The 22,214-nt window shown below is 46.6% G+C and overlaps 1 protein-coding gene across 1 annotated transcript in view; it reads left to right on the top strand.

The window, feature by feature from the left end:
* The window catches only part of LOC142584733 (complement C2-like), a 279,859-nt gene that overhangs the window by 135,359 nt on the left and 122,286 nt on the right, over positions 1-22,214 (top strand). The window contains exon 10 of the mRNA XM_075694959.1: positions 13,870-14,111. Coding sequence (XP_075551074.1) covers positions 13,870-14,111 — 242 coding nt within the window. The remainder of the gene's footprint in view (positions 1-13,869; positions 14,112-22,214) is intronic.

The raw sequence follows: 22,214 nt of genomic DNA, 5'->3' as shown, positions 1-22,214 counted from the left end.
TGCCGTCGTCGTGTTTTCGTTGTTGTGCGGTTGGCACGATACGAGGTCTTCAGCGCGTCCAGTATCAGCGGCCCCGCCTCGGTAGGTCGCCGACGTCAGTTTTCCCGGCGTGGACTTGGTGATCTCCATTACGTCGTCCTCGAAGTGATATCACTAGCAAGGAAATATCGCTGCGGCTAGGGTGAGCGTGACTGCCGCTGCGATGTGCCCGGCCTGCGCTGCCCTTCGAGGAATTCTGCCATGTCGGGAGGTCTTTGGCGGAACCTACATCGAGGCGAATTCACAGAAAAACCACGCAGTCCGAGCCATAGGTAAGGGCGCTCCCGATACACACGACCCGCTTCGCCACAGTGGTAGCACAGCGGTCGTCGATCGGGTGCTCACCAAACCTCTGATTTCCTCGCTGGGGTTCGGTGGTCGTCGAAGTACGGTAGTGGAGTTGTCGGAGCGGCTTGTGCTGATTTAAACACGACTGGCGAAGCAATATAAGTAGGTGCGAAAACTTGCGCGGGGCTCAGTAATGTTTCTGCGTAAGTCTGGCGCCGGGACTCCCTTGGCATAGGTAGTGTCACTGCTGGAAAGAGATGCCTATAGTGCCTGCTGTACTCGTTGCGTACGGCTCTGGCAAGGGAGCTGACTGGAGCTGGCGACGTACCGTGGTACTTCTGCAGCTTGTCGGGAACCACTGAGCGAATAAGCTCGCAAAGCAAGGCGTCGTCGCACCCGAAGCCGCCTACCGGCGTATCCTGAGTGCAGGCGACATTTACTTCTCGCCTGTACATGTTCCACCACTGCTGAAGCGTCTTCTCCAGCAGGGTGGCTTCGGTGAGGAACTCCACAATAGTCTTGGGCGTATTCCGAACAAGATCGCCAAAGAGCTCATCGTTTACGCCTCTCATCAGATGACGCACCTTCTCCTCTTCCGATATGCTCGAATTGGCACGCTCAAAAAGACGCGTCATGCCCCCCACGTACATTGTAACGCTCTCGTTGGGCTTTTGAACGCGTGACTGAAGGGCCCACTCCGCTTTTTCTCGGCGATTGGGGCTGGAGTAAGTCTCAGGTAGCTTCCGCTGGAACTCAGACAAATATGACAGGGCACTTTCGCGTTTAATAAACCATGTGCGAGCAGCATCCTGGAGGCTGAGGTAGACGTTCCTGAGTTTGGCGTTGTTGTCCACTCGTTAAACGCAACCACGTGCTCGAACTCCGCCAGCCAGCTTTCCACATCTTCAAATGTGTCGCCATGAAAAGCCGTTGGCCATTGGGGGTTCAGTAGCGTTAGGTAAGTCGGTGTCACCCTTTCCGTAGAAGTCGCGCTTGTCGCAGTCTTCACTTTTGCCTGGAGGTTTCCACATTCTGGGGCGAGGCCTCGGATTCACTGGCTTGTGCGGTGAGCTGGAGTCAACTCCAATCGTAAGCCGAGGTTCTTGCGGCCCATTGGGGTCTCCTGCATAAGTTCAGTGTACCCAGAACCTCCACCAAATTGTCGCGTATACCCTGCTCTAGTATACACACTGAATGAGGATCCAGTCTTTGGAACTTTGCGAAACGTAAGCGTCGACGCGCGAAGCCGAGACGAACCCCGTTCTCCTCCTCTTCAGTCCTCTTGCTGTTCCACACCATGTGGCAATGTTGTACCGCGAGCATTAATTTGATACTCAGAAGCGACGATAAGCCACACCCGTCAGAAGCCGCGCCGCCCCATCGCCTCTATTTTGCTCATGTGTTCTTTCCTTTTCCTCACCTACTTAGCTATGTAGACCCGTTTGCAGATTTCGTTGTATTGCCTCTATCTCTTTTCAGCGCTTTCCTTCTTTCTATGGAGACGAGATATATCTTGGTCTGGTTTGTGTATTCCTGAAAAGCTAGTAGATGACGCTATGTGTCTAATATCACTTTATGGTTCAATTATGGTAGGGTTGTCGTTGAACTACTGGTTCAAGGAAATATAAAAGGGCAAATTTTTGAGGCAGCACAATCTGCGCGCCGAAGCACCGCTCCAGGTCCAGACAAAATAACCAGTAGTATACTCAAAAACCTAGACGGTCCGATTCTTGAGCGTCTGACTGAAGTCATCAATTCTCACTACTGGGAAACTGGAGAACTGCACAAAGAAAAGAAATATGCACTTACCATTCTAATCCCCAAACCCGGTAAAATCCAATCGTTGAATAGCCTACACCCTATAGCTTTGACGTCCTGTTAAGCAAACTATTCGAACGAGTCATTCAACGCCGACTACAAACTCACACTGGAAAATAAACCATTTTTCCTGCACCATGATAGAGACTTCATAGAAAGCCTATCCACTAAGGGCGCCTTCTTGCTATTGAGGGAGGAAGTCTTTGATAACGTAGCACCTGGAAACGAAAACGTAATACTAGTGCTGGATTTGAAAGGCGCATTTGACAATGTATCCCACGAGGCCATTCTGTGGAGGCTGGAGGATATAAATTGGTGTTAACGCGTCTTTGCCTGCATCCACAGCTTTCTCATGGGAAGGACAGCAACCATAGGCCTAGGAAGCATTCGGTAAGAAAATTTTTAGATGCCCAACACAGGAACCCGACAAGATGCAATCATGTCTGCTTTGCGTTTCACTTGAGCAATGTTCGATCTCTGTAGACAACTAGATCCAATACGAGACCTTGGCTGCACCTTTACGCGGCTGATATTACGTTATGGATTCAAAAGGTGCGCTAGGAAACATAGGGGACACTACAACAGGCCGCTGAAGAAATGTCTAACTTTGCGCGCCAGAGTGGTCTGCAATGCGCACCGAAAAAATAAGAATTCCTCCGTATAGCGCCTCCACGTAACAGTGACAAAGAACTAAAGATATTGTAGAGAGTTTCATTGACGGCCGCCGCATACAGGAGTGACCCACGCACAGAATGCTTGGCTTCTGGTTGCAGCACAGTGGGCAGGCCACTCATGCGGCCCGGGCCCTTCGAATGACGACCAACAACATAGCAAAAGTGACACGCCGAAATACGGGGCCTATAATGTAAAACTATTCCAATGTGTTTTTATTGCAATCTCCTGACGTCAAATTTGCCTAACCGCCGACGTAAGCATCCGTCGAAGACCCGCAGGGTTGTCTGAAGAGACCAATCAAACGCTCTCCTCATTCATAGGAGGTCATTTTTGTTTCCTTGATAAACGAATTACATTTCCTACACTGTGCGGCTTCTCTTATCTAATTTTTCCTTTCTACTTTTTTCAGGACTGAAGTTTTGTACAGGCCCAAGCAGGGTGGGTTAAATGGCAAAAAAACAAAACAAAGTTAAAAACATCAAAGTGTGGCGAAAGGCAATAAAGAATCATTCCAGTCGTTACAGTGCGAGGGAAAATTGAAAACTTGAATAAATCTGTTCGCGTGAAATGCGGCGTCAGGGAATTAGGATGATGATGGCTTGTATGCCTCGACGTTGAAAGGGACGGATATGGAGAACGGTTAATAGCTAGATCTTGATTCCAAAGCAAGAAAAGAAATTGCAAATGTAAATTTTTTCTTCGTTGTTGAATACATTGGATACCGTTAATCTGCATTAATTCAGAGGGTGAGTCATACGGGGGAAAATTTGGATAAAGAAACCTTACAGCTTTTCTCTGTACCTTTTTTTTGGCGGTGATATGTTATTTATTAAACGGGTCGCAGACAACGCATGCATATTCAAGTTTCGGTCTAATTAGTGAATTGTAAGCAAGTAATTTTAATCTAGGGGGAGAATTTCTAAGCTTATGTCTTAAAAAGTATAGTTTACGGAATGTGGAAGAGCAGTAGTTATCTATATGTAAATTCCATGATAAAGTATTAGTAAGTGTAAAACTAAAATACTTATATTTAGTCTCTTCCAGCAAAGGTGACGAACCTAGCCTGTAGTTAAAAGAAAGAGGAGCTTTCTTGCGAGAGAAGCGTCCCACGTTTCACACCGTTCAAAAATCTTGGCAAGAGAGGAGTTAAGATGGATTTGGTCGTTAATTGAAGTTATTTCTTGAAAAAGCACACAATCTTGCGCAAACAACCTGATTTGGACATTCGGATCAAGTTCAGTAGTAATGTCATTATGTAGAATAAATATAATAATGGCCCCAGTACACATCCTTGGGGCACGCCAGAACCGACCGGAAGGCAACTTGATTGTTGCTCATTAACTGCTGCAAATTGCTAGCGATAGGGTAAATATTTGTATATCCATATGACTAAAATTTCCGGTAGGCCAATGCGTCTCAGTTTTGGGGAACTCTATCGAAAGCTTTACTGAAGTCAAGAAATATAGTATCAGCCTGACCGTTCTATTCAAGACAAGAAACGAGTGAACGTCAAACTGTCACTAGTTATGTAATTATTGAGTATCCTTTTCTAAACCCGTGCTGGAAATTAGAGAGGACTGCGTGCGAATCTAAAAATTTATTATTCTGGTTGGAAATAATATACTTGGTTAGTTTACAGCATGATGATATAAGTGATATTGGACGGTAATTTTGTAATAATGTGCGGTCACCTGTCTTGTGTATTGGCACAACGCTGGCTATCTTCCAGTCGCTCGGTAATTGTCCATGAAGTAATGAAATACGAAACAGAATAACTAGAAACTTTGCAACAGATTCAGCATATCTCTTCGGAAACAGGTTACGAAGGTTGTCGGGACCACATGATGATTTATTTTTTTAAATTTAGTAACAGAAACTACGCCAGGGTGTGAAATAAATTTACATCACAAGGGTAAAACACTGCGTCATTAGATGGACAAGCACCGGAATTTGAAAACACACTGTGAAAGTAGTTATTGAAGTGGTGCGCAATATACCCGTGAACGGTAACCACAGAACCATCAACCATAATTTTCGACACCGGTTTCTTTGTTTCACCTATATATTTCCAAAACGTTATTGGTTCCTCTACAATAAAATTTGGCAGCACTGTATTCAAATAATGCTCTTTCGAAGAGTGTACTGCGCGTGCAAGACGTTCTTTTAAATCCTTTAAATGACCTAAATGCTTAACAGGGATAGGCGGGCTAGTTGGTGGTCGATATTGGAATGCATCTTGTAACCGCGCAAACAACAAAGGACAAAGAAGGAAACACACAGGACAGGCGCGGAACTTCAACTGAGATTTACTCCGGGAAATCCCACATTTTTACATGTATCATAATCACACTTGGTAATCATCAAACAACCATCACTCGACGTTGGCATGCGGGTGTGAGCGGCATAAATTTGCATGTAAATATTTGAACTCTTTATCGCTCAATGACATTGAAGAGCTGCTTACGCAGCTGCCAGATTTCATTTTTATACAGTAAGCTTCATAGATTTCTCGGCTCAGTTGTGACGCAAACATCTTCAAGACTTTAGTGTCGCGGAACCGAGGCGCGCAATTTCGACAGTGGCGACAATGGTCAGCCAATTTGCCACCCCCCGCCAATCCTTCTACTCGTGCGCGGTGCTCCTGGAGTCTGATGTTTAGACACAGTCACGTCTGCCCTATGTAGCTGTTGCCACAAGACAGGGGTATCTGGTACACTACCCCTATTCTGCATGGGATGAACCTGTCAACATGCTTTACACCACATTCATTTATTTTTTTTTTCTTTCCGTGCACCATGCTGCACATGCCCGCCAGTTTCTTGGGCGCCGTGAAAACCACCGGTATTCACATTTTTCAGCCACCTTTTTGAGACGGTGAGAGATTTGGTGGTAGTACGGGATGGCAACAGGTCTACGGCGTTGCGGCTCTACGCTTGGGCGGAGCTCTGATGGGCCCCACATTTCCTTGTCAAGGCTTTCTAGTACCGAGGTGACCATCCCATACTGAAATCCTGCGCTGTGCAGTATTTGCAACTGTAAGAACACGCTGTGTTGCATTTCATGCTGGCAAGACTTATCAAGAGCAGCACGCAGGCAGATTTTCGCAATTCCCCTTTTTACAAGCTTCGAATGAGCAGACTGGTAGTTTAAAATACCTTAGGTTCCGCGCCTAGGTTCTGCGACACTACAGTCTTGAAGATGTTTGCGTCACAACTGAGCCGAGAAATCTATGAAACTTACTGTATAAAAACGCACTCTGCCAGCTGCGTAAGCAGTTCTTCAGTGTCATTGAGTGATAAAGATTTCAAATATTTACATGCGAATTTATGCCACTCACGCCCGCATGCCAACGTCGAGTGATGGTTGTCTGATGATTAGCAAGTGTGATCATGATACATGTATGAATGTGGGATTTCCAGGAGTAAATCTCAGTTGAAGTTCCACGCCTGTCCTGTGTGTTTCCTTCTTTGTCCTTTGTTGTTTGCGCGGTTACATGATGCATTCCAAGACCTACTTCAAGCGCTGTTTCTTTAACTTTTTTACCTTTCGCTTTAAGTGGATTATTTCACGCATCATCCATGGCGTTTGTCTACGAACAAATTTACGTTTGCTCGGCACAAACTTATCTATACATTAGTGGCACATATCTTTAAAACGGCTCCAAAGTGTGTTCAAATGAGTATCATTAAAATCGATAAGGCATGTTTCCAAATGTTCTATAGTGGATGCATGTGCACGTGAGTAGTCATTGAAAGAACAGTTTCACAGCATTATTAGATTGAGTACAAGCGACAATGAGTAATTGAACACTGACAAGCAGGTGGTCAGAGATGCCTTCCACAACTTCAACAGTGTAATCATGTAATGGGCAAACATACCAAATCCAGTACAGATTTGCTAATTCCTTGCACTCGTGTCGGTTCCTGAACTATTTGAATTAAGGTCATGTGTTAACACCATGATAAGCACACTGTTTAAGTTATTGCTGTTTTGAGGAAGTGATTCAAAACGCTCCGAATCAATGCCTGCCAGGTTTAGGTCACCAATAAGTAGCAGTTTGCTTGTTTGGAACTGAGACACGTGCTCTACCAGTTTGAACAGGTAATCAGCTGATGCATCAGCAGGTATGTAAATGGCAAACATAGTGAAGGTGTGGCCCCAGCATGACATCTTTATGCACAAACATTCAAGGCCGGGAATTTCTTCGAAGAGAACAGCCTGTATGTGGTCTTTAATTAGAACTGCAACGCCACCTCCCCTGAAAGGCCGATCCCTACGAAAAACTTGGTAGCAGTTAGTCAAGACATCCTCGTCGGCTGTTTCAGTCCGCAGCCACGTCTCAGTTATGACGCCAATGTGTGGGTCATGTTCTAGTAAAGAAACCTCAATGGGTTCCGTTTTGTTTACTGCACTACGAGCATTTAGGCTGATTATGCGCAAGTGCTTGTCGCATTCTTTGGAAAGGCGTCAAAGCTCGGCCTGCTGAGAGCGTTGATCGTTGATTTTATTGGCTGATTATAGGCGAGCAGCACACTGAAGTGTATAGGTATTCGATGGGGCCGAGCCAGTGCACTGAAAATCGATAACCGGATGAAGAGGGTTGTGTCGGCGTCTGCGATCGGTCCACTTTCCCAGACTTTGCTTGCGGTGGCTGGTCGAAAATCGCGGCGGCATGCAACAGAAGCATAAAAATGACGGTAAAACGGATCATCAGCAAAGAAGAGTTGGAAGAACGAGGTCGTAAACGTGCCGAAAGTGCTCTAAAACGTTACATGGCCCAGCAAGAAGTTTCATAATACGCAAATATACTTATGCTTTCCGGCTGGTGCGAGTAATCAGTGCCTGAGCGATCGGCGGCAGCCATCTTTTATTCCTTTCGGAACGGGGCAGCCTAGGCTATTCAGAAGAAAATTTACTTTTGTGCAATATATTATAACATCTTCACACCGTAAACGTCACTTTGACGAGGGGAGTATTCGCTGTTTTGTGACGTAGCGGGACGGGCAGGTGAAGTGGGTGCAGCCCAAAAACTTTTGACCAATAGCCGAGGACTAATCGCGAATAGGCGTCGAATCAGGAATAACTATTTTTCTTTTGTTGGGTCAAATCATGCATAATTAGTGTGTACACTTCATATCAGACGGGAAGCTGTCGCGGTTTTCGTGACGTCGCGTGACAGAAAGCTGAAGTGGGGATGGTCTAAAAAAGTTTTTGACGAATCACGGAGGGCTGCTTGCAGAACTGGAATAGAAAAGTTTGAAATGGTTTTCCGTTATATTGCCGACCTATCATAAACAAGGTATGAAAGAGGGAGTTACCATCACGCTTGTGCAAGCCTTAATAATTAGCAGGATTGCCTATAGGCTTCCCTATCCCTCATTAAGCACGATTGAAGAATACCAGGTGGACACAATAATCAGAACAGCTTATAAAATACAACGGCACTAGGCCTTCCCCGAGACACATCAACGGAAAAGTTTTGTTCTGAGCGTTTGCAATACCTACAGTGAATTCGCTGCGGCAACTCTGATCACTCAGTGCGAGAAACTCAGCAGGACTACGCCGGGTCGAGACATACTAAACAGGATTGGCATACCGCCCCACCCGCAGCACGTCGGAAAGGAGCTCGAGGAACATGATCCTTCAGACAGGGATCGCTAATATGTGGCCCCTTTGCCGAGTAACATGCATTCACAGCCTCACGAGGGGAGACGTAGGGCTCGTACAGCGTGGCTAACAGCACCACTTCGTCGTGTGAATAGAGAGGACGTCTACTTTGTTGACGTTGCCCCCTACAGACACGGTGATTAACAGAGGAAACCCCCCGGCCACAAGCACTTCGTCGCTGCGGTGCTCAACGAACACAGCGAAATGGTAAATGCGCTGTTCTTCAGCGTGTCCTCAGCGACAGAACCGGAGACCAGAGTCATCGCGTTGGCCATACACACAGGTCAATGTAGAAGACGTGACAGTTCCATCGCCACGGAATGCGAGGCCGCATGTCGTCTCTCACTACGAGGCAGAATTTCCAAACGCTGTAGCGCTGTAATGCAACATCGCTTCCCCCGCCAACACTAGATCTGGTGCGCGGTACACCAGGGGTTCGAGCGAAATGAGAGGGCAGGCTCCATGGCTCGCGCCTCAACTTTCCGAGCAGCGACACTTGCTCCACCACAAGACTTCCAAAACACTGCTCCTTATCAAAATTATAGCCCTACAATCGCAAGGGATTTGCTCACCCATCAGCATTTTACCCAAGTATACGCTTTTCCCTGTAAACATCTATCAGGAGAGGAAATCATCAGTTGGAGAAAAAGATTACACACCATGTTGCCGATTGGCTATCGAGGTTGCTGCCGCTAGTGCGGAGGAAGTCCTATGCTTTTTCACATTTCCTGAAGCTGGTCAAAACAGCCCTCGCACCTGAAAGCCACAGTTTTCGCAGCACAACCCACGTCAGAGCAGTGTGAGGAGCGACTGTCCAGCTCTGACCTGGCCGACGATCAGTCGCTGATCTACCATGTTAGACGGGCGGCTAAGGCCAGCGGGCCTTTCGACTAGGGCTCCCCTGTGAGAATAATTATATCGCTGAACAAAGTTCGTTTTCTCTCTCTCTTGCCCATCATTCATTGGTCACTGGTTACAGAGAAAACTAGGGTTGACAACCAAATATATCAGTTTACTGAGGTTGCTTTGAGCACTATTGACTAATACATTCCCTAGTAAAAACTTTAGCGCTCTAAATATAACCTTTGGTTTTCATTTGAACTTATAACTCTGAAGCACAAAGATCGCGCGCGCCGTAAATTCAGAAATCCTGTGCCTAATGGCTAAACAGGAGAATTCCGATATTTCGGGCTCTCTGCAAATGCTTTTTTCTTGTATCGGCTCACAAGTTGCGTTTTCATGGTCACACATAAACCTACTTGCTCCCAGAGCAGCGAAGCTGCGGGAAAGGGCGGTTTGATGAGTTGACCTGCACCAGCCCCGGAGCGTGAGTCATTAGAAGCGATTCTGAAAACAGTCAGAGCCGTTTCGCTCCCACGGCGGAGAGAAAGGGCAGGAAAGGGCCTCGCGTGCGCTGCGCCGGCTTCGCTTTCGTTCAGTTCATTTTTCGGGAAACGGATGGGGCGGCCACGCGTTGTGCATTCCCCCGAGAAACTGGCAGCATTCGACGAGCGGCAGCGAAAACTCGCCCGGAGAGGGCACGCTGCCGGCGCGCCGCTCCAGCCGTTACGGCCTAAATATAGTCAGACGTAGCGTGAACGCGAGCACACGTTACGCGACGTTGGCGAGAACGACAGCGTCTACAGTGCGACGGATGGTTCGAGGCATTGGCGCCGCCAACGTAACCCGATGCGGCCAACGGGCTCCGAGGCGCCCGGTGTCTAACGACGCTCTAAGACCCCGCGCCGATAACGCCGGGATATAAACGCGGCTTTAGACCAGCCCTAACCCAGGCAATCCGACAGCAACAAGAAAAAGACTCCGAGCTGAAGGAGCAGGAGGCTAAAGCAATACCGCACTGTCAACTGTGGGTTACTTAACCGTGAGGAAGGTCAGGTGCACGCAGGACAAGCTTCGCTTACCTCATTTTCGGTAGGGGAAGGGTTCGTAACTTTTTCATAATTTGGACGACAATCACATAATTCATTATTGGAATAGAGCGCCTCTGACCAAGCAGGAGAAATTAGGAAGTGTATCCACAAGGGCGCTCTACTAAACTTGAACATTATATTGGCCTGATTGATTTAACGATGTAAAAATCGAAGCAGTACATCGTGAACTGTATTGCTGCCCATTTCTCATCTTTATAAATATATACTCAGGTTTCAGCTCTGCTGTCAGTCGGCAGCACATGACGGCTCCCACGTCTAGTGCTTTGTTGCTGGCTCAAAAGCTCTTCCGGAAATTAAGAGAGGGGAAAGCAGGCCTTAAGCGCTTGCAGCCTTCCCTATACTACGGTCCTGATGACATAACTTCCGTAACTCTAAAAGCTTACGGCAGTATATTAGGCGCAGTATTCAGATCTATATTTGTAACTCGTTGATTACTTCCACTTTCCCTTGCATGTGGAAAACTGCTCGTGTCATTCCTGTATTTAAATCTGGCTGTAAGACCAATGCCTGGAATTATTGGCCGGATATTGTTCTCCGTAATGCGTTTAAAATTTTGGGGCTTGCTCTTCTCAACATAACGTATATTACTGTGAAGAACTATTGATTCCAACTAAGCAGCTATTTTTCTCAGGCCGCTTCTTTATCACAAATGTCGTAAGAATCATTATGCAGATTTTCCACCGCTACTTCGGAAGGAGCAAGTTGACTCCCTTTATTGCGACCTCAGCAAACCTTTCGATGTAGTCCGTCACTAATTGCTTCTGGTGAAGTTTGCGCACTTCGGTGTTGACTCCACAGTTGTCAGCCTCTTGCGCAGTTATGTTCCTATAGATTATGTTGTGTTAACGTCGATGGCCAAACCTACATGTACATTTGTATATGTAGTACATCGCACAAATGTACGTGTACTTTGTACATGGCAACTAGCGGCGTCCCTCAAGAATCAGTGTTTGCACCACTCATTTTAATATTAGTACTTATGACCTCTTTGCTGCTATTCGGGATTATTTTCTCTATATATGTTACTGACATAAATATTTTAAAGGAAAGACATAATGCCCGCGACCGCACAACCAACGGTCTGACCTTTTATTCTTTTTCTGTATGGTTGACATATAATCACCTCTCGTTTAATGCTCCTAAGACAAAAATTATAAGCTTCGCTCCATACAGCAGCATTTATTTTCCATATTTTGTAGATTCTGTAGCAATGTGTAATGTCTGGGAGGGAAGTGATTACGGTGTGTTCTATAACAGAACCTTACACGTTTTCGCTCACACCAAACACTTTGCAATGCTGTTGTCACGGCTTCTCACCCGTTCGCCGTCGGCGCGAAGTCGTTGATGGGGTATACAAGCCGGTTGGTCTTTCTGTACTCATGCGAACACAGCGAATGAGTCAGAGTCGGGAGAGAGAGAAAAAAAATTATTGACTGACAATGACACAAAGATTAAAAGAAACAAAAAAACACAAGCACACTAACACACATGCGCTTAATCTATATCAATGATGAATGGAAAAGAAATACAACAAACAGTTAACAGTAAATATAGAAATTAACACTACACAAAACACACTTAACGGTGGTCAACTAAACAGAGTTCAAAAGAAAGCAGATGATGGCATACGCATGGCCGAGTAGCAGCAGCAAGTTAATAAAGCGTGTAGTCGACGGCAGAGCTTTCCCGAAGAACGCTGGCAAGCCGATCTCGTTGCGGTGGATGCGATTACGCGGCTGGGTTTCCCGGGAGTCTAGGTCTGACGTGTTCCCTCGAGCAGGTTGAGCTAACTTGAGGGGAACTACCGTGAGCTTCGTTGCAGACGTTAGTTTGTCGTCTCCTACGCCAACTAGTAACTCACAGTTCAGACGCGGCTAGGCAGCCCGGGCGATGCTGGAAGGCACTAGCTCCTTTACGCTTTTCAGCAGATTGGAGGCTCAGCTTGTAGACTCTAGAGTGCCCAGCTCGGTCTAAAACCTGCATTTAAATAATTTCTTCTTTCCCTAGTTCCCTGTGTCGGGGAACGGCAGATATTGGTGACGTACCAATAAATTAAGTTCACCGAATTGGACACCGGCTCCTCCCCAGTTCTTGGTCGCGCCCCATTTATTTAGGGGCGAGGGAACGGTTGATTCCTCCCAGCATTTAGAGGTTGCACACTCGTATTGCAGCACGCACGCACACCTTTAAGTCCGGGGCGGGCCTGCATTGTTCCTTCACAAACACAGGAGAAACGATGGCAGCTGGTGAACGGCGCTGTCGGCGCACATACACTGACAGCACTTCGTGGACACAGGCTTGCACAGACACACCACATATTTCGGAGTATTCGCACCTCCGCCATCTTAGTCAGCTTCTCAATGCAGGCGCAGGGCAGAGAATACACAGGGGTTCCTAAAGAAAGCTGTCGGGGCGTCACGGTCGCGCCGACAATAAAAAGCGGATAATCTCTCAAACTGCCTTCGACTTCTTTCGGCCGCTTGCCCGAGTGGCCGGCAATACCCGTCTTGCTCGTCGGTACCTATTACTACGACACTTTTGGCGCCCGTTGGTCGGTGCTTCGCCGAATCGAATAATGCCTCACCGTGACAGCCGGACATGTGCTTTCTGGGCTAAACTCGCAGACTATCAACATAGCTCCATTCACTAGAAAGTTTTGCATGATGAACACAACTTTCGGTCTTCCAGAACTCAGATACGTGTCGGTCGTGTGGAATGTCTTTCTAGGATCGAACGTTATAGGTCCTGTCCAGAAACGTTTTTGACGTGCACATAATCCCCGCTTCGCTAACACCGACACCGGCCCTCGTTCAAGCACTGTTGGATTCAGTGCCCCTACTTCGCTTCGGGTGTAATTGCGCTGACCTGTTTCTTTCCGTGCTGTTTCACGGTATCTTCCCCTCCCATGAACTTCTCGGTTTGACCGACTATCGTTGCTCTTTTCTGAGCTTGACATTGGCGTTTCATAGTGTGACAAATGCTGCAACGTCCTTTTTCTATTGTATTTACCTTGTGTCTCTTTTGTATGTGCACTTTTCATACTGATTCTTTTTATTCTGTTCTTTGTGTTTACATTTCCATGTTGTTTTCTTGATGTTATTGTATGCGCACGCAAGCACTGTGTCCTCATGGTTGTTTCTTGAAACGTTATATGAATGACAGGCAAGTTCATTGATTCTTCAACCGACCAACTGGCCGACCGACCGAGCATTTTTTTCATAGCATTTTTTCACCCAAACGCGAGACTGTCTCCGCAGCATTCGCGGCATGTTAGTTTGGTTCACATCAGTAAGTTATGTGCTTTATGGTAGCACCGATACACAGAGTACGCTGCAGTACTGTGTACATTACCGAGGTCTCTTTTTTATGTGTATATTTCCAATACGGTACGCGTATTTTGCTTCGATTAATGTATGTCATCTCCTCGCAGGCAAGTTCTACTTTGACAAGACCCCGGATGTGCGTGATACGTTCACAGGAAAAACAAATGAAATCAGGGAAAGTTACAACGAGAGTGTTGTGGACCATCGCCTTGCCGAGGGCCGGACACTTTATCTGGACGCTCCGGGGGTTAAGAAATATTATATTTACTTCCTCTTCGACGCTTCCAGCAGCATCGGAGAGAAGAACTTTCGCACGGGAGTCAACCTTGCAAAGGCCATTACGCGAAAGGTATAGGCATTGGCCCATCTTCTATAAGGATTAAGCCAGTAAATTTCTTGTCTAAAGAATCTATACATAAATACCTACAAGAATACTGTTGTAACCCGCCGTGGTTGCTCAGTGGCTATGGTGTTAGGCTGCTGAGCACGAGGTCGCGGGATCGAATCTCGGCCACGGCGGCCGCATTTCGATGGGGGCGAAATGCGAAACCACCCGTGTACTTAGATTTAGGTGCACGTTAAAGAACCCCAGGTGGTCGAAATTTCCGGAGCCCCTCACTACGGCGTGCCTCATAATCAGAAAGTGGTTTTGGCACGTAAAATCCTAGAATTTAATTTTAATACTGTTGTATTACGTGAGACGCGCAAAACAGCTATATTAAGGGTAGGTATAAGAGGTAGAAAAAAGGGTTACGTTATCAGGAACTTAAACATTACAGAGCACGTGGCACAAACAGTCACTGCCCTTCCCCTCTGTGAAGAAGAATGACTAACGAAGCTGTATGTGGGCCCCTTAATGGTGAACTGCACGTCCGCTACGGGTCGGCCCTGCATTGCACTACGTTCGGCATCTGCCCACGCATGAGAAATTGTTGATCTATGCGCGGACGCGATCCGCCTGATCTTAGACATAGACAGCTACGCTGTAGAAAGCGTAATGCGGCTTATTCGAGGACGCGTCACCAGAGCCGCTCTAAATATAGTATAGTGCACAAAACAGGATGAAGGATGTTGTCTGTTCGGTCAGTGAGCCTCGAAGGCGGATCTCGCAACAACTTAGTTTTAGCCAGAACCGGTATTTTAGAGCGCAGCTCTTTGGCGTCCGTTCCTGGGTTTCGCGTCGTCGTCGTCGTCGGCGTCGTCGTCGGCCTCGTAACCAGCTCCGCCCCCCTTTCATCCCCCCAGCGCTAGCAGCGACCGACTGATACCGCTGGATGCCGCTGACGCCGCTAGAGAGTCAAGATAACGTGACTGCATAGAACACCGTCGCCGCCATGCAGAAAGAGGAGGAAAGGGTCCCCCCCCCCTGTTCTTGTGTGGCGGATAGCTGGGGTTGACTCACTATCGCCGTCAGCGGCATCAGTCAGTCGCTGCTATCTCTTCCCTCCTCCCTTTATCGTGTTGTCCGCTTGCTGCGCGCGCTTCTGCCCCCATCGTTTGCCGCTGGGTGTACACGCCGCCCCCCTCCGCTTCCGCTTACTGCTGGTTGCTCTCGACGGCGGCGATGAGCCTCCGCTTCGGCGGCGCGAACTGCAGGGTCTTCTCGGCGGCGGCGATGAGCTTCTGCTTCAGCCTCGCTTACTGCTGGTTGCTCTCGACGGCGGCGATGAGCCTCCGCTTCGGCGGCGCGAACGGCAGGGTCTTCTCGGCGGCGGCGCTTAGCCTCTGCTTCCCCCACGGCTGTGGCAACCTCGCGAGGCACTTGTATAGATCTCGTCTTTGAGAATCAAGCATTGGTGTACCAAGTCGAACATATATCAGTCTATTTCTCCGACCACAAAGCTTCCTTCATGACTGTCAAGAACTGTTAGTGGAGTCTTTGTTAAAGGAATACGTGTGAAAAATAAAAAAAAAATTATGTGATAGCGCATACATGTGTTGCTCGATTTCTTTGCCTCAATCTATCCAAAAGGTGAAACAGCTTATTTGCTGCGCTCAAATTTCGCATTAGGAAGTAACGTAATCGTCGGTAATTTTTTTATTGTTAAAAACAAAAGCTCGCCACGTTGCACGAACGAGGAGTGGCGGGACTGGAGGACGGATTGGTGGGGGGGGAGGGGGGCTTGCTTGCCGCTGCAGGTGACAGTAAAGATATTTCTTTCTTTCTTTTCTGCCGAACCCCTAAGTTTATTCTGAAGCTTGATCACCGAGTCTGAAGAGTTGATGTGATGAATATATAGGGTGTAAAACGAACATGGATGATCGAAGCATAAACCGAGCAGACGCTAATACAATATCGCGCTAAAGTCTTATTTCTCGGAAACACTAAACAGCGCATGGATACGTACATTCTAACTTATCTGCAATCTATTTGAGCCAAGATACCCAGACTACGTGCGAGGCACCGGGTCTCACCATTCTGCCGCATGAATTCACCATTACAGCCCACGCTGCCAGTACTGCAGTTTAGTATTTCGATCAGTTGAAGGAACAATGGTCGCGGGTACTTATGGGCCCGTTCTCCAGATGCATATAAACATTCGTTGGACAGCTTTGCAGCTAACAAGCCTATAGGTCAGGCTCATATCATATTTCGCTCTTCTGCTGCAGGGCCTCTCCTCTACAGCTACATCGGCATTTATTTTTCAATCCAATGCACTCTTCTGTTGCTCGCCGGCTATAGAAAAAATTATCGCTATATCCGAGCGTGGTGGCCACCATCGATATGTTCTTGCAACAGTGCTAATGCTGAAGGCCACTGGCCACAACAGCGACTCTTCACACTCTGCCTATTCAGGAATTCACAGAACGCTTTTAGTGAAGCACAGCAGTTACGGAAACGGTGGGTGTATGTCAACGCAGACCATGATTCTTCGCCGAAACGTCTTCGTGCAGCTGACATATATTTTAGAGCGCAACTCCCGTCGCAGGTGCGAGCGCAGGCGCCGGTGTTGTCCCTCGTAACCAAACGGACGAGCGTCGTGGATGAAAGTGCGCACGCGGCGCGAGAAGGAAAGCGGACGAGTAGAATCCGGCGAAAGTATGAGGCGGACAGCGGAGGAGGCGAAGGCGTGAAAAGAGTAGTGCCGTGGAACAAGCGGACTGCGGTAATCTTGGCTACGAGATGGCGCCAAAGTAGCGCGCATCGTCTGTTTATCTGCGCCGGCTGCCATGGATCGCGCCCACGCAACACCCACGGGCTACCTCCAGCAACCTGCAGACTATCGAGGCAGTCGCGCCACACTTCGCTCCGTTTCTAACGTGCCGCACCAGACAGATTGTCCTCGCCACCCAATATATCCCGAAATGTAAACAAGCGTAGAGCTGCACTCAAAGTTTGTATCAGACAGTATCGTAATCATCGGTGAATTTTTGCCGACCCGATAACTGTGGTGATCCATGAACGGAACCGTGGAGCTAGCGTGAGAGCAGCAGCCCTAGTGACATCCACTTTTCTGTTTTAATAACGGTTCCACAACGCTGAAACCGACACTTGTGGACGCTGTTTTATAACCAGCGGCTTAGCCAAGGCGCTGGCCTGGCCGTGTGATAAATGGCTTTATTCGGGGAGGCCAATACAAGGCGGTGATATTGTAGCGATGTGTCGCGCTCCATTTTATGCCACTTTATCAGCCACAGCTCGTGACCGAGTGAACCCATCGATAAGGCAGGCGAACCGTCACCATAAGCCACTGGCGGATAATGAAGTGCGAATATCGTGAAAATGAATAGCGTAGGTAAAGGGTGCGGGGGAGGGGACAAGGGCATCGCGGCGAAGTCGCAGCGCGGGCCGTACTTATGGCAGCCTTTCTGTCACTACATCATTCCATCAAAATGAGTAATGTATGATCAACGTCATGCCAAGCGCGCCTCAGATTAGCGAATTTGTCGATTCGATTTCACCGGAGAAAATTGGTAACTGAATTACGAGGTGTACGGCATTCTCAGAGACCTTTACATAATACTGTGTATCATGGAGCAGAACTTGTGTCACTTGGACAATAGCAAGCAGTTCTTCCAAAACAGGAGCAAGAAATGGCTTATGCAAAGAGACGCATTTGCAATTGCAGATAAAGCCCGACCGAATTGAAATGAACCGCTGTCCTGTTCACAAGCCAGATAATCAGCCACCGCCGATGTACACAAGTGTGAAAAAGGAGTATGCTGAGGATTTCTTTTGCACCAACACTTTTGCCAACACTTTTTCACCTACATGCATGCTTTGCGCACGGTGTTGTGCCCAAAGCATGCGATAGCTTGAGAATTAGGTGCAAAATTTGTCTCCGATGAACGTAGACTTGATGGAGACTATCTTCGTGTGTAAGCCACTGGCTCTAGTCCAAGTGTGCCGCTGTTGTACCAGTTCTCTCCTCGAAAATAACCCCCTCATTTCAGTTAACGCTAGCTTGCTGGTAATCGTGGGAATGATCCGATAGAAGCTGTTGCTGTATTTCGCTTATCCTGAACGCACTTGCACGAATGTACTCGTGTGTGTATACTGGCTTACAGGGTGCACATCTTTCCTTGTTGTCTCCTGATTGCCCTTCAACCTAATATGTGCTGTTTATGCTCTTTATAACTGTTTAACTACTATATTCTTGTGATTGTCCTTGCTTGCCAACTGTTGTCTGTATATTTTTGCTAATATTAATGTCTCCATACCGCAACGCTTGATTTTTTTCATTCTTAATGTACCTTGTCTCCCCAGTCATTTAAACATGTTTCCCTGTCCAATATTTCACTTATTGCATGGGCGGAAGAACTCATAAGTCCGCTCACTCAAACTCACTCAGAGTCCGATCGACCCATGAATGTGACGTTCATGGCACTTCAGTGGGGCTGTAAGGGAATGGTCGGACGTTATCTTGGGCCGAGAGGGAGTGTGAGTATGACTCAGATAGGCTTAGTATACGTTTTATATGCCTAAACTGAAGTAGGTGTGGCTACGTAAAATATTGGTGAGTCATAGTACTAGTCCGAGTGGGCCCAGCTGAATAAAATGTTGGTGTCTGAGCCCGGGCAAAGCATCAGAAAAATACATACAGCCGGATATTTTTTTTTGTTTTACGGACTTTTAAAAAATTGTCTGCTACCCATAACATAACTCTTATCCTTGAGTTGAATTATTGTTATTTATTTCCAATACTGTGAGCCCTGCCGGGCTGTTACAGGGCGGGAATACAGAGCACAAAGTTTACGCAAAGAACGCAGTCAAGTTTTCTTCAAAAGAGTCAACCATGTTATTGCTCGGAAACACACAAGAATTCAAGTTATTCCACTCAAAAATTGTCTTGCCAATGAAAGAGTGCTTAAAGTCATGAACTCTTAGCACATAAGGCATTATAGCGTAATTATGATTCGTTCGTGGTGAAACCCTTCCAGGAGACTTCAAATACAAACTGGAATTCAGGTTCAGGTTATTGTTGTAGAGTTGATATAAAAACTTAAGGCGTGTGATTTTCATGTGTACAGCCAACGTAGTGAGACCAGCCCTGACGAGCATGGAGTATACCGAGTGAGTTTTGTCGTAATCAGAAAAAATAAACCTAACCTCCACTCGCTGACTGCTCTCTAATTTATCTGTTATGTGTTGTTGATGAGGGTCCCAAATTATACAAGCATACTCTAAATTTGGTCTAACAATGGTAGTGTATGCCCCAAGTTTAATATCTGGTGCAGCATTTCTTAATCTACGCCGTAACAAACCAAGTTTGCGCTGCGCAGATCCACATATGATTTCGACGTGTTCATTGCAGTTGAGGTTACTAGTGATTGTTACGTCAAGGTATTTCAGCTTTGTGGAACTCTTAATTACATTATTATTTGCAGCGTACGAAAACCTCAATGGAGTTTTCTTATTCGTAACTGTCATGCAAATAGATTTATCAAAATTGATTCGCATACGCCATTTTTCACACCAGCTTTAAATTCGACATAAAGCATCATTTAGTCGTTCTTGATTAGTAACACTCTAAATGCGGCAACACTAGAGGCAGTCATCGGCAAACAACCGCACATGACTCATAGGATTAACGTCAGTTGCGATATCATTAATATATAGTAGGAACAAAATTGGACCCAAAACCGACCCCTGAGGTACACCTGATGATCCAGAAAGGAAAGAGGAGAACTCGCCATTTATTTCAACAAACTGTTTTTGGTTGTGTAAGTAAGCATCGATCCACTCAATAATTTTTCAATTTACATTATACCCATAAAGCTTTTCAATTAGCTTGCTATGGCTAACCCTATCAAATGCCTTTGATAAATCCAGAGCGATGACATCAACTTGTTCGCGAATATTAAGGGCCTCTGCAATACTGTGTATTGCGTGACAGTTGACAGACGCCTTCGAAAACCGTGTTGTTTGTTGTAAAAAATGTTATTGTTTTCAATGTATTCTACTAACTGCTTACAAATTATACGCTCTAAGATTTTGCAAGCCGTACAAGTTATGGATATCGGACGGTAGTTCCCAATGTCTAGCCTGTCTCCAGCCTTATAAGCAGGCACAATCCTCGCTAATAACCATTGACTTGGTAATGCACCGTTTATTAATGACAGAGAAAGAATTTTAACCAAGAAGCATGCAATCCATTCACAGTATCGCTTTAAATACTCATTCAGTATTTTGTCAGGACCAGGAGACATTTTTACGTCCAATTTTAGCAACATGTCAACTGTACCTTTTACTTCGAAGACGCGGACATTACAAGCACAAAAAATCGAAACACTCACTTATTCAACTTATTACGAAAAACTCACTAATTAATTCCTAATAAATTACTTTAAGGCACATATTGCAATTAACGAATTGGAGCCGGTCAGCTTGCAAGAAGCAACCACTTGAAATGAATTTTCGTAATTACCTTTCCCATATATTATATCCACATAGATAATATTTCCCAAAGTGTGGGACGAAGTGCAGGCGCGTAACCGATACTTGTGTGCTTCAATGCATAAAAGAACATTTTTTCAAAGAGTAAGTGGAACAACAATAATTTTTTACAGCGAATTTGACGTCGCATGTCTCGAAACTAGCGTCATTCTGGAAATTCATTCTAAGGGGGTGCGCCTTGCAAATTTACCGGCTACAATTCCTTAATTACAACATATGCCGTAAAGCAATAATTAAGGAGATAACTAATGGATTTTATCTAATTCGTTGAGTATGCGTTTCGCTTTTCCGTTTTAATAATGTCCGCCTCTTCGTATATTCGGGCTGAAGGACTAGAATTAGATAACCTGCAACAGGCGATCTTTAAAAAGTCGGCAAACACTACAATAATCACCCTGTAGACTCTGAGCCGGTGTAAGTTCCGTTTAATCTGCCGACCTGCTCACACATAGAAATATCTAGCAATTCCCTATTTACTCGACGTGTTAACAAAAACACACGCCGTATTCCTACGAAGGCTAAACTACATATGCTAAACAATTCGTGAACAGCAAACATTTCACTGCCGCACTAAACACAAAGAACAATACCTAACAGGAATTCGATAATGTTTTACAGTGACGGCAAAGCTACTAATACAAAAATTGTTCCACCTTGTTTGACAAGGTACACTTCTTTTCGCAGAATAATTCAACTTCATGCTCCTTAAATGGTTTTCAAGATAAAAACTTGACAACATGAAAAACAATATTGCTGAGCGGGAATAATAACCGGGTCCTTGGTAAATTCGCAAGATGTGCCCAATTACAACAGATACGTCCACTTTACCGATACAATGCACTTGAGAGGTCCAAAGCAACATTCTCGCAAAAGTGATTGTTACAAATTTAATGACATTCTTATACATTTTTGTGCATGGCTGTAGCGCACACTACGCTACACCTGGCTACATGGCTGAATAGAGCGCAGAGATGTATACGGAATTCTTACGAGTACGAGACGCGAACGTTTAAGTCGTTGCTGTAGTGCAAGCCAGGCGTATCAGCTCAGTATCTTGTGCTCAACGAATCACTTTGTTATAATATATGGTACGCTGGAGTGGAAGGATAAACATATTAAGACAGTGCGCCGTGCGGTGGCGAAGAGGCCCATCATCATCATCGAAACCACTTTGGGAGCGTCGGCAGTGCCCCTCAGAAAAGCGTGGCGCGAGAGTGTGGCCCGTAGCCCCCTGGCGTGAGCAGTGCGCGAGGTTCGGCGTTGGACGAAAAAGAGCTTCCTCGCTGGGCGTCTCGCCCATAGGAACAATCGCCGCCCTCGCCACTGCGCCACACCCGAGTCAACGCTGTCGCCCGCTGAGAGGTTACTGCGCCCCGCTCTTCCGCTGGGCAACTGGCCTGGAGGGCTGACGGTCCTGATCCGGGGCGGTCCAGCGTTCGGCTGAGCGGCCACAGGGCTACCCCGCCAGCTGCTGACGCGACCCGGTGACTGCGGCCGGCCGCCTGAGCCCCGCGAGGCGGTCAGACCCTGCCGTCAGACCCTGCCGTCCCACGC

This window comes from Dermacentor variabilis, chromosome 6 (assembly GCF_050947875.1).
Source record: "Dermacentor variabilis isolate Ectoservices chromosome 6, ASM5094787v1, whole genome shotgun sequence".
Classification (NCBI taxonomy): domain Eukaryota; kingdom Metazoa; phylum Arthropoda; class Arachnida; order Ixodida; family Ixodidae; genus Dermacentor; species Dermacentor variabilis.
Note: the sequence above shows the minus strand (reverse complement) of the source record. Positions and strands in the feature narration are given on the sequence as shown.